The 12,324-nt window shown below is 53.4% G+C and overlaps 1 protein-coding gene across 1 annotated transcript; it reads left to right on the top strand.

Annotated features, from left to right (window-relative positions):
* Nucleotides 1-26: 26 nt before the first annotated feature.
* FAM78A (family with sequence similarity 78 member A) lies at nt 27-11,955 on the top strand. The gene is made up of 2 exons (XM_040531600.1): nt 27-289; nt 7,773-11,955. The coding sequence occupies exons 1-2, from the start codon at nt 27-29 to the stop codon at nt 8,299-8,301; spliced, it is 792 nt and encodes a 263-aa protein (XP_040387534.1). The 3' UTR covers nt 8,302-11,955.
* Nucleotides 11,956-12,324: the final 369 nt, after the last annotated feature.

The raw sequence follows: 12,324 nt of genomic DNA, 5'->3' as shown, positions 1-12,324 counted from the left end.
GCGTTGGACTGTATTCAGGGTATGCCATGGGCTGTATTCAGAGTATTAGCTGCAAATCCAAAGTTTTCCGGGAAAGTATTTCAGTGATTGAAGTCAAAGCCTCCATCGATCCCATTCCCACCAGCATCGACGAGTCCTCCAGCGTGGTCCTGCGCTACCGGACCCCTCACTTCCGAGCCTCTGCGCAAGTGTTGGTGCCCCCCATCCCCAAGAAGGAGACCTGGATCGTGGGCTGGATCCAGGCGTGCAGCCACATGGAATTTTACAATCACTATGGGGAACAGGGCATGTAAGTATTTCCAGAGCGCGTGCGGGGGCATTTGCCTAGCGGGAAGGAAGAGCAGGAGAGCCACGGCCTGGCTGGGGAGCGCTGGATTAAGCCAAAGTCAATAACCCAGTTGGTTTGATATTAAAAGCCAGCTCTTCTGAAACTTAACAGGACTTTCTCCTATGCTAAAAAAAAATAAATTAGGAGAGCTTGTGCCTGCACCTTTTAAAGCAGTGGGTGTCCTTCTCTTTTAATGGCAATGTAGTCAAATGCTAACCCCAAAACGTGCTCTGTTGGCGACCCAGAGCAGTACCATATTTCCCAAAAGCTTTTGAGCAGCACCGGGGGGCTGCAATCCCAGGTCTCCCTCAATCCTGCGAAGGGCACCCCTGCTCTAAAACACCCTTGGCACGAGGGGGGCCCCTGAGCGCCGGCTCCTCTCCTCTGCATCCCTCCCCGGCTAAAACTGCGCATTGACAAGCCCCGGGGAAGCCCGGAGGCTGACACTTGTGGCACGCCGTGCTGCTGCTGCAGTGTGCCATCAGCGGCCAGCGCCACAGCCCCCAGCTCTGGCAGCGCAGGTTGACAGCGCAGGAGGAATCCTGCTCGCTTTGCTCCCAGCAGCAGGCAGCCCGCAGGGAGAGAGCAAGAAGGATTTAACCCCCTGCTGATTTAACCCTTTGCATCACCTTGGAGTAGCGTAAAAATTTTAAAATAGCTTCATTTTGGATAATGTAAGAGCGGGAATGTACACGTATATGTAAGGTAGGAGGAATCTAGGGGCCGTTTGCACTCCAAAAGCCCCGTGTTGCTGGTCAGACAGTCATAGTGAGGCAAGAATGAGTCAAAATGTCACCTCCCTGCTGCGAGGAGTCCTCTGCCCCCGGTACTGCACCCCCGCCGGTTTGCTCACCAACCGTCCTTGCAGGCTTTGGCCCACGGTTACACCAGCAGCAGCCGCTCACTGAATGCCTGCACAGAGCAGCGATTCTGCAGCTCACGGTGCCAGGCAGGCTGCGGGTGCAGCAGGGACCTGCCCGGCTCCACAGCCCCGTGCCCGCAGCGGGGTCGCTGGCTGCAGGCCTTGGTGCTGCCCAGCCTCCGGGAGCACGGAGGAAGGGTGCAGAGGCCGGGTTTAAGCAGCCCTCCCGGCTGCTAATCCCGAGGGCTCTGCGGGAGGGGGATGCTGGCTCGGCTGCTCACTAGTCGTTCACATAAAAAATAGGTGAATGGGGAGGGCTGAGAGAGGGTGGGAATGCAGAGGAGGGCTAGAGAGCAGGGCAAACTCGGACATGGTGCAGTGCCTTCCTGGAGGCCTGAGGATCTGCTCTGCGTGCGCATCCCAGCCCTCGCCTGCCTTCTGCCTGCAAGCCCAGATGCAGGCACAGGTTCAGCAGCTCAGACACGGAGCAGATGCGTGTTGGAAGATGCAGGCCGTGGGGAAGGGCACGCCAAGGAGCAGCCGTAAGCGACAGATTGTTCCCACCCCATCCCCATGTTCTCTCCCTGCTCAAGCAGAAAGTGCCTCGAGACGCAGACTCCAGCACCTGGTGAAAGCAGGAGCAGTAAGGGAGCAGAGGAGCTTACCTTGATGCTAGAAGTACTTACAACAGGCCTGAGATCTGTAGGCTTTTTGGCTCCAAAACCATCTTCAGCAAGGACAATTTGTTGCTCAGATGTTCCCAATTCCAGGCCTTCGGGATTTGCATGTGTAATTCTCAGGCTCATTTAGAAATCCTGCCTTCAGCAAGCAGCTGCAAGGAAAACAGAAAAGTCCGGTATGTATAAATACAGCTCGCATCCACTGGAATAAGGAGGGCAGGGCAGAGAGCTGTTTAGACAGTGCTGCTGTGGATTGCAACCCCAGACATGTTGCTTTACTTCTCTGCACCCAAGTTTCCCTATTTTTAAGGGAGGATTTGGTACAGTCTTCCCTTGCTGGAATGCTTTGAGAGCTATAGACAAAAGTTTCAGCTAAAAGCTGTAAACAGGTAGTCAGAATTAAACACTGCGGATGTGTAGGAGAGCCATTATCCAGAAAGTCATGGAAGCAGAAAGATTCCTCCCTGGGAGGTTCAGGCACATTTCGCTGATACAGAAGAGCTGCCCAGCCACAATTCAGGATTGGTCTGCTCCTCCACCCTGCTTCTTTACATGTGTCACCATCGGAAAGCTATAAATAAAGGTGATTGGGAAGAAAGGCCTCTTTCAATGCCATCGAAACATACTCTTGGGAGACCTCTATAGAGCCAGGGACAGGACACAAACCTGTCTGAAAGAGTGGGCCTTCAGCTGATGCAAGTCCACATAATTCCACTGACCTCCATGGAGCTGCATCGATTTATGCCAACAGACTGCTTGTCCCAACTCACCATGATGAAGAGACACCACTGGAACAACCTTTATTATTTTTTTTTTATGATTTTTTAAATCACTGTGGTGAGGGGTAAACAGAAAACTCCAAATAAATGCCATCAGTTGGTCAACCTGGGCACCGATACTTAGAGCAGGGTTTGGATTCGTTTTTCACTCCTGCCCGCTGCAGTTGGTGGCTGTGCACAAGCTGCCCTCACGCTGAGGACAGAGACAGCTGAGAAATACTGGAGCAGATGGAGCTGTGCATAAGACTCATATACGGATGTTAGATACAGAGGGGATAATTTCGACACGCGTTTAAAGCAGCACTGACAATTTTTTGGCTAAATGCAGCGTTTTTAAATGGAAGGAGAGGAAAATAACTAAAGCTCAGCTCACACAAAAATGCTGGGGTTATTTTGCTTGTAAGTCAGCATAAGCTGGCAGGAACACGAGCACCCTTGGCAGGAGGAAGTGGAAGCGCTCTCTGACCTCTCTCAATGCAGAACTGGGGAAAACCCCCAAGTCCCAGTGCTGCCGTTACTGCTCACCCCGAGCAGGGTTTTACCCTGAGCAGCAGCTCCCTCCCCCAGGGACACGCAACGTGGAGCATCAGGATCAGGCCGCAGAGGTCCAGCCCGCACAGGACCAGCAGGACCCGGCTCCGGGCAGCATCTCCTGGGCACTCGTGGACGTGGTGGGACCCGCGTCAGCGTTGGGGACGGCATCACTCAGTCGTGCTTCTTCATCTCCATGGAGACGTGCGAGGAGCAGCACAGATGGTGATATGCAAAACAGAGCGAGAAATAAATCAGTTTGAATGCGATCAGCTGAGAATCTTGGGAAGTTTCAGGTAGATTTGCTCCCCCGGCAGACTCACCAGGACAGCTCGGCAGCACCGCATCGTCGCTGCACCTTGACCGGCATCTCTCTCCTGCGAGATTAAATCTTCCGTGCCCTGCAGCAGAGAGACAATGAACTCGAGAAAGCGACTTGTCAAGAAAATAGACCCCCCGTCCTCGGAAGGGAAAACAGCCAAAATCGGATTCACAAAAAAAATAATTTAAAAATTGGTTGCATTGCCCAGCTGAGGACAATTCATTGTAGCTGCCCCTCCAGGGGGGCTGAGGGAAAGGCTTTGCTGCCCTTATGTGGCCTGTGGCTCTAACCCCATCTAAAGAGGTTGTCCAGCCCTGACATGAGCCCGCTCAGCTAAACCAGCAGCAATCCCTCCCGGTCGCTTAGTGTCGGGTCTCTGGAGTTTTACTACCTGCATCCTGGTTCGGGAGGCACATGGCTGGAGGACAGGCTGATGAGACTGCGACCACATCTAAAATTTCTTTCCTGTTCTCCACTGTAGCCCTGGCTGGAATTGCTTGACGTGCCAGAGTAGGTGAGAGAGACACTGTAAAGGACAAGTTCAAATTAAGCAGCTCTGAATATCAGGTTTTCCTCCTTTCAGCCAGTCACCAGCCCCAGTGCAGGAAGGCAGGGGTCAGGGGAGCGATGGCTCTGTCTGTGCCGAGCAAGGGCTGCATCCAAGGAGGGCTTTTTAAGTCAGGGAGCTGTTGGAGAGGAAGGGCATGGGAAAGCACGAGGTTCTACAAGTCCATCTGCCCCGTGACTGATCAGGAGCTGGCTTTGAGGAGCAGGGGCTGAGGCTGCACGAGTGCCTGATGCCTGCCTGGAAGGGTTAGCTCGCTGCACCCACATCACGCTGCTGGACGCATGGAGCCAGAGGCTGCTGTGACTGGGGCTGCTGTCACTGCACAGGACACTGCCCCCCCAGCATGTGCTAGGGGCTTGGTTTCTCGTAGCAGAATAGGAAGAAATGGAATAGAATGAGAAGCAGGGGGGTAAAGCTGCCTAAAGCAGCATGGCTATCAGCAGCAGGGCTGCTGTTGGGCCATGAGAAGTAGCTCAAAGGTCCTCCTCCTGGTAGCAAGAGGACATTTGTCAGGGGGGAGATGCTGTGGTTTCTGGTGATGCTCATGCTGACTGAAGGTTTCAGAGCGGCAGGAACAAGCTTGTCACTATCAGAAGCTGGAATCTAACGCTTTTGGAGCTGCTCAGCCCTAGTGAGCCGATGAAACCAGATAGGTGGGTGCCTTTTCATGCCTGCTCCCTGCTATTGTCAGCAAAGTGTTTACTGGGCACTTTCTGGCCTTTCCTTGGCTCGACACCATCACAGAAAGATGCTGATGCAGCCAGAGATCCTTCCATAGCATTCTGCCCAAAGCCAGCCAGAGGCCGGCCACTGGCACATTACTTAACGCAGACGAACCCTGCAAGGGAAGGCTACTGCCGCGGCTGGCAGGCAAGGGGCAGCCACCAGCAACCCTCGTGCAGCCTCTCCTTTTGGTCCAGTCATGGGATCATCACAAGGCCTCACTTCTTTCTTTTCTTGTTACTAAGCACTGCACATAAGTGCAATGGCTTTGAAACCTCAGGGTTAACCGCAGTCGCTCAAATTAGGCCCAGAGCACTCCTCAAAGAAAGGCAGGCCGGCTTCCTCCTCCCGGTCCCTGCCCACGGTCCCTGCCCACACCGTGTCTGAAGCAGAGCATGCTCTGAGGCCACGCTGAGCACAGCCTCTGGTGCTGGTGGCGAGGTTTCGTTTGAGGCTGGACTGTGTAGGTTCTGCAAGCAACCTCCTGCCCCTGCCCGCTGAGGCCAGCCTGGCCCTGCTCCCCCTCCTTGTTCCTGCTTGAACCCTGAGCAGGGCCTGCAGCCTGGATGTGCCCATGGGGGCTGAAGATGGAGCCAGGAAGCTCCCAGAGGATCCCCAGCTTTTAAAGCAGCCTCGAGCGGTTGTCCTGCCCTTCCTTCGCCTGCCAGCCCCAGACCGGGGCCAGCTGGGATCAGCCCCTCACAGCCCGTTTGGCACTGCCACATCCACGCAGCCTCCATCTCCGCACCTTCACACCGCATCTGTCACTTACGTGAGCCTCCAGGAAATTGTCACATCTCATCCCTGGGCTGCAGTCAAGCTGAGAACCAGGCCTGTGGAAAGTAACCCTAAAAGGTCTGCTGAAAGCAGAGAAAGCCGCTGAAGCGTTTCAGGGGTGAGGGACCAGCTCGGTGGCCGATGCCCTCCGGTTCATCTTTCCCAGGACAGCCGAGTCCATCCAGAGCCCCACCAGCTCTTCCCTCTGCAGAGGGGTGCAGCGAGCCCGGACAGCTCTGGTTTGGAGGGGAGCCTGTGAGCATCCCCCGGCTGGAGCAGGGCTCCTGGCAGGGCAGCTCGGGGATCTCCTTCTGGCTGCTTTGAGTACGCATTTTCTTCCAGGGAAAGGACTCCCTCTGCCTGCTGGCTGCAGGCTCGGGCGCAGAAGGCTGCAGCAGCCCGGTGCCGTAGTGGGCAGCTCTGATCCCACAGCTCCGATCCTGCAGCCTCACATCCCGCAGCTGTGCGTCCTTCATCCTCACATCCCAGCCCTGCTCGCAGCCCTCAGCACAGTGCCCACTGCAGACTCAGCCCAACGCTCGCCCTGGCATCCACAGGAGACTTTTGCAGGGACCCACGCTCCTATGAAAAAATCAATGAAATAAATCCTGCAAGGTGCCTTCCAGCTACAGCCAGATGCTTAGAGCTGACTAGCAAACGAGCCAGTGATTACAAACACACAGGCACTTCACGGTCATCAACTAATTAACAATCAGCCTCCGAGATGGCCACATTAGTGTCAGCTGGTGGAGAGGAGCAGCTCATCCCACGCCACCCTACACAGACCAGGGGAGCAATACACTTTCCCTGTCCCTCACCCAGCTCCAACCAAGGCTATTTTAAGCCACAACACTGTGCTCTGGGTGAAGGCCATGACAGGCACCCTGGTGGGCTCCGACACAGCCCCTCCATCTCCCTCCCAAAACCCAGCATCTCAGCACCAAGCCTGGAGCCTGAGCACCACAGGAGGGCAAGGGAAGATGCCAGCAGGGAAGCCGTTGTGCCATGTCCCCTTTCCCAGCCCTGCAGCAGCCCCCAGCAGCAGGACTGCTGGGATCTGTGGGGCCTGGCAGGAGCAGGAGGTGGCCCAGGTGAATTTGAGCCTCTGGACCAGCCTGGGTCTTAAAAAAAAAGGTCCTCAAATTACTGGCACGTTCCAAGCATGTGGGTCATGGTCGTGCCGTTTTGGTGCCATTAGAATTATAGAATCATAGAATATCCCAAGTTGGAAGGGACCCACAAGGATCATCGAGTCCAACTCCTGGCACCACACAGGTCTACCCCAAAATTCAGACCATTAGGCTGTGAATATCTACCCCTTTTTCTATCTCAGACATTTACTTCTCCTTGGCCATTTAAACATTAGATTGGAAGTCAATAAAAAATCCCAGTTCTGTAGCAGCTCTGTGAGGTGACAGAGGACTGTTCTCACTTTACTTTCTTGCTAGAAAGTCTGACCTTTCTGCCAGCCTTGCAAGCACAGAGCAGGGCGACCAGTGAGGGGCTGGGGCAGCCTTACAGCCAGCTGCCCTCCGTTTCTCTGATTACCGTAACTTCATCCCAGCCCTGGTGCGCAGCCTTTGAACCGGGCTCCTGCCAGGGCTGCAGAGGGATGGGTTACACTGCCAGCGCCACGCGGACAGCGGGAAGGGCCAGCGGCTCACCCAGAAAGATAAGAAGCGTTTTACCAGCCGGGGCTCAAGGAAAGTCAGAGCTGAAAGGGGAAACGGGAGCCCTTGGGGCAGGAGGTAGCAATGAACAGGGAAGCTTTACAGTCACGCTGAGTCCTCGAGAGTGCTTTTAGCCCAGAGCTTAGCCCGGCTCTCCTGTCCCTTAGCCCAGAGCCTGCCAGCTCTGCCCCCAGACAAGGAGCCGCAGGGGGATCCCTGCAGCACTGGGCTTTTTGGGGGCCAGGGCTCCCCAAAAACCTCCCCCTACAGCCTCCTTCAGACACTGGCATGTCCCCAACTGTTGCCCGACCCTGCAAGGAGCGCGCGGTCCCGCAGGGTCAGACTTTCACCATCAGTCCTGGAAATCTGCAACCACCCTTTTAATGGCAGGGAATTGCTCTGCCTGCAGGGAGGGCAGTAAAAGCTGAAGGGGGAGTGCATTCACAACTACTTCCTCTCCTTCCTTAAGTCCTGCGTGTTTCTAAATCAATTAATTAATGCATTATCCATAACTTGTTGTTGACGATGGCAGGTCAAGTTGGGAGCTTCCAGACCTACTGGACGGTAAAATCCAGGCCATCAGCGACTCAGACGGAGTGAACTATCCCTGGTATGGGAACACGACGGAAACCTGCACCATCGTGGGGCCCACGAAGAAGGAGTCCAAGTTCAACATCAGCATGAATGACAACTTCTACCCGAGCGTGACGTGGGCCGTGCCCGTCAGCGAGAGCAACGTGGCCAAGCTCACGAGCATTCACCGGGATCAAAGCTTCACCACCTGGCTGGTTGCCACCAACACAGCCACCAACGAGATGGTGACCTTGCAGACTATCAAATGGCGCATGAGGCTGGGCATAGAGGTAAACCCCAGCAGACCCCTGGGGCAGCGTGCCAAGCTGCAGGAGCCCTCTGCTCAAGAGCAGCCCCAGGTCCTTAGCAAGAATGAGCCAATACCACCCAGTGCCCTTGTCAAACCCAATGCCAATGATGCTCAGGTACTCATGTGGAGGCCAAAGGATGGACCACCGCTTGTGGTGATACCTCCAAAACACCGATAATAAGAACCTGGCGTCCCGGCACCAGAAGGGAGAAAAAACAAACAACAAACACAAAAACAAAGCAAAACAATCACTTAGGTATTAGAATAATAACACGTGTAATCTGAGCAAAATCAAAATGCACTTTTTAGTCATTCAACAAATGCAACCATTCTACCTTCTCCCATTGGGACGGATTTCACTGTGCTAAAGCTAAAGAGGAGACCTTTGACTGGGGTCTGTCTCATCACTGGATTCCTAAGGGAAGAAACTAACACTGATGTCTATCCGTAGAGCTTTCTTTTTTCTTCCCTACTTTAGTTACTGTTTGAACTTCAGTCTCATTAGCTTGTCCAGACTGCCCAGAACAATAAGAACATTTTATTTGGGATTTTAAGAGTCTTTTTTTTTTTTTTTTCTCTTTTTGGTTGAGAATGAAACAAGTTCCTGGAGCAAAAAGTTGACTATTTAAGATAGGGATTTATTTTTTTTTAAGCTGTAAGGTTCTGAGTTGCAAATCCAAGTCATGCGGCCTTATGTAGACTTTGCTTTGCATTGCCAAACTTTTGCCTTAAAGCTATGTTTGAAAAAACAAACAAAAAAATATCACCAGGCAGAATGTCCTTTCTACAGAATTTTTGGGGAAAAAGTTTTGGAGCAAGGAATAGATTGTCAGCGTGTCACAGGCTGATGAAAAGGGCACAAAGCGTGATCAAAAGAGAAATAAATCTTCCTGGTTTTAAAACATGGAACGAGGAAGCATGGAAGTAATCCCAGTTTCAAAGCAATGCAAATAAACCTGCTGTAGAACGGCTTTTGAGTGGGAGCTGCTAGGCCATCTCCTGCTTCGCGGAAGGGATAGGGAGCAAGCTTGCACCGCTTGCGCTTTCTGTTCTCAGTCTCCCATTGGCATTACAACATGGGATAATCTCACAGGCAAGGCCCACAGCTGGAATCATGGCCACAAGGGGAGAGGGGGATGCTCAGCCCGGCTAGCCCAGGAGCCCGCTGCTGCCTGGCTCAGCGCAGACGGTGGTCGGGTGAGGTGCTGCGGCCCTGTATTTCCACGAAATCCAAACAATAGTGCTGTAAGAAAAGCAGGATGTAAAAGGGATCCTTCTGGAGCCATTGGGGAGATGCATGGGCGTAAGTGAGGGCAGATCTTATTGACCAGGTCTACCCAGCAATAGCCAGAATTCAGGAACAGCCACGTCTGAAACCAACAGGCACCTATTCCTAGCAAACACTATAAACAAACCTATGAAAAACTCTTCTTCCTACCAGTACAAACCATGCTGGGGTTAGTAGATCATTCTCTTCCAAACGACCTCATGATCTACATGACTTTTAGGAATGGGGCACAGGCAGGACCGCCGGTGGGACCGTTCCCACTGGTTGTGGCGCAGGAGTCTGTAGTGAAGGAGAAGGCCTGAGGTGGTGCAGGCAGGGAAAGAGCAGAGCGTGGGGTGTAGATCCTCCAGGAAATAAGGTGCATTTGGAGCAGGAGTCAGGACCGGTAGGTTTTAACAAGGACCATGTCCTTGTTAAACCAGAGATAACCAGAGGCACTTCTCCCAAGCAAGGAGGGGAGGGGAGGTAGCTGGCAGGGGACGGGCACAGCACACAGGCAGAGGAATTCCACTTCCCCTTCCCTCTGCAGCTCTTTCCACTAAGATAACGTTTCTTCCTCCTAGTCACAAAAGGCCTCAGGAGCTAGGACTGAGGAGAGCTCAGCGCACCAGATCGGAGCCTGGCCCAGCCTAGCCGGTCCGGACAGGGCTCCTGAGGGGCCTCGCCTCGGAGAGGCACCGATAAGCTGCTATTGCTACCTTCATCTTCCACACAGGACATTACCAACAAGAAATTCTCCCTCCTTGCTTCTCCAAAGCCATATCATCTACTCGGGCAACAGGTTCAATATCTCCCCTGCCTGGGGAAAGCGTGCCCAGAAGATCTGTCCCCCCACGGCAGTCTCAAACCAGCAGACAAGGATACGGGGTCCCCACGACTTACCCCATACCCAGGGCAGGCCACCCTCCTCCTCACACCACTTCCAGAGATGCTCAGCTGCCAAGCTGCCCTCTCCCCTTTCAACAGGAAGATCTTCACGGTAGGAAGTCCAGCATCACAAGCAGCTTGCAGACAAATGGACTGGATCAAACCCAAATCCATGAGCCAAAGGTTGCCTAAATCTAGGCTTTGGGACTATAAAGGATGAGGCTAGGGAGGCTTTGACTTGCACAGTCTCTATTAAACTCCATTTTCTTACACGGATTCAAATCCTAACTACAGCTCCACTGGCACAGCCCTTTGGGACTTGTCTGTATTTTCTCCTAGGCAATACACGCAGAAGAGGACAAAACGGGAGCTGTGGGGGAATAGCTGATAACACTTGCACACATCTTGGCTACTGCTTAGATGCACTCTGGGCAGTCTTGTGGGTGGGAGTAGAAGGGGTATTTATGTCTGGTATTCACTTTGTCTCCAGGTGCTGAGTACTTACAGTTCTCACTGATGTCAGCATGGGTCGAAAAAAGCAGACCCGGTTGTCTTAATTAGCTGCACAAAGGAATTTCAAGGAAAGATTTCTTCTCAGTCACCAAAAATCACATTCAGGGAACACCTACGTCCTTTTCCACTTAGCTTTGTGTTGGACTCAGTCTCTCCCAGTGCGTTAAGTAAATCTGGTTCCTCCTCCTCCTCCCTCTACCTGGTGAACTGGATGCATCCATGCAATTTGATGCTAACCTCCTGGCTAGTTTGTCCTGTTGCACTGAATAGACCCAGCTGAGTAGTAAATATAAAACTCAAATTTCACATTGGGGTCAGCTTTGCATGGACTTCTCCCCTCCCAAAGAATGCCTTTATCCCGTGCCTAGTTTGAAACGTGGCCCCCCCCCACCTCCATTCACACCACCAGACGCAGCACAGAAAAGGGATGCTGCCTCTCTCGAGATTTCGTGCTTTGTGATTAAAAGTGATGTTTTTCCAATGCTGCTTCATTGCAAAACTGACGAGGACAGATCGTTTGAATATAAAAGGAATGGTGGCTGGAAGTGACAGGCGCTTACAGACACCACTGCTCGTGGGGCTGGTTAGAATGGGGACCCAGGGCATCCTGCACCGAGCGGCTGCAGTCAGCAGAGGTAAAGCGAGCTCCTGCTCGGGCAGCTTTGTGCAGCCAAGCTGGGGTGCCTGGGGTTGCCCTGGGGGGGTGACGGAGCACCACCATGGGGTACCCTGTACCTGAGACTGCCCCTGCCCAGCGGGGCCAGCAGCCTCACCGCTCCCACCTGCGATACCCAGCACCGCTCCTGCTCTCCCCACCTTCCTGCTCCCGACACCCAGACGGGGGCAGGAGCCCAGCAGAGCGAACCAAGGTACCAGGCAGTGGTGGGGAGGGTTAGACCCGTTCAGCCAGTGCAGCAGAGAGCGAGGCTGGCCCCGGCAGCACCCGAGGGCTGCCCAAGCACCGCGTCCTCCCGGCCATCCTTGCCCTGGTTCGCGGCGCAGCAATAAGAATCGTCCTTGGTCTTGCAGAGATACTGTGAAAACAAAACCACGATGTACCAAGTCTGGACACTTACGGCGATGTAAAAACAAAACCCTGCTTTTATAACAGACAGAAAAAATAAAGTGAAGTTTTCAAACGCGTCTGCCTGGTGTCGTTAGGGTGGTGGCTGTTTTTACCCAAGAAGTTCCACCACCTCTGCGCTCACGTTTTCAAGACTGATAAACAGCCTGTTTACCGGGAGTGCATTTTCTCTCTGTTTCAGCTCTTACGCTGCATCAGATAAAGAGAGGAGGTTTCTGGTTAAAAATACCAGCCAGCATCCTGCATTTTTCATTACCAGGCTGCCGCGTGCCTTGTGATGGAAGGACGGCGCTGATGTGGTTGGAGCAGCTCCGGGGGCAGACAGCAGCTGAACTTCCACAGTTCAGCTTCCTTCTGCTGCTTGCTTCTTTAGCAGAAGACGAGTGGTAGCTGTAAATGCTGCTTCTGCAGAGAGGCGACCTGCCTGGAGTAAGGAGAGCCTGCTACAC

The sequence above is a fragment of the Cygnus olor genome, chromosome 19 (genome assembly GCF_009769625.2).
Source record: "Cygnus olor isolate bCygOlo1 chromosome 19, bCygOlo1.pri.v2, whole genome shotgun sequence".
Taxonomy (NCBI): Eukaryota; Metazoa; Chordata; class Aves; order Anseriformes; family Anatidae; genus Cygnus; species Cygnus olor.
The sequence above is the reverse complement of the archived record's forward strand: the minus strand, read 5'-3'. Positions and strand labels throughout refer to the sequence as shown.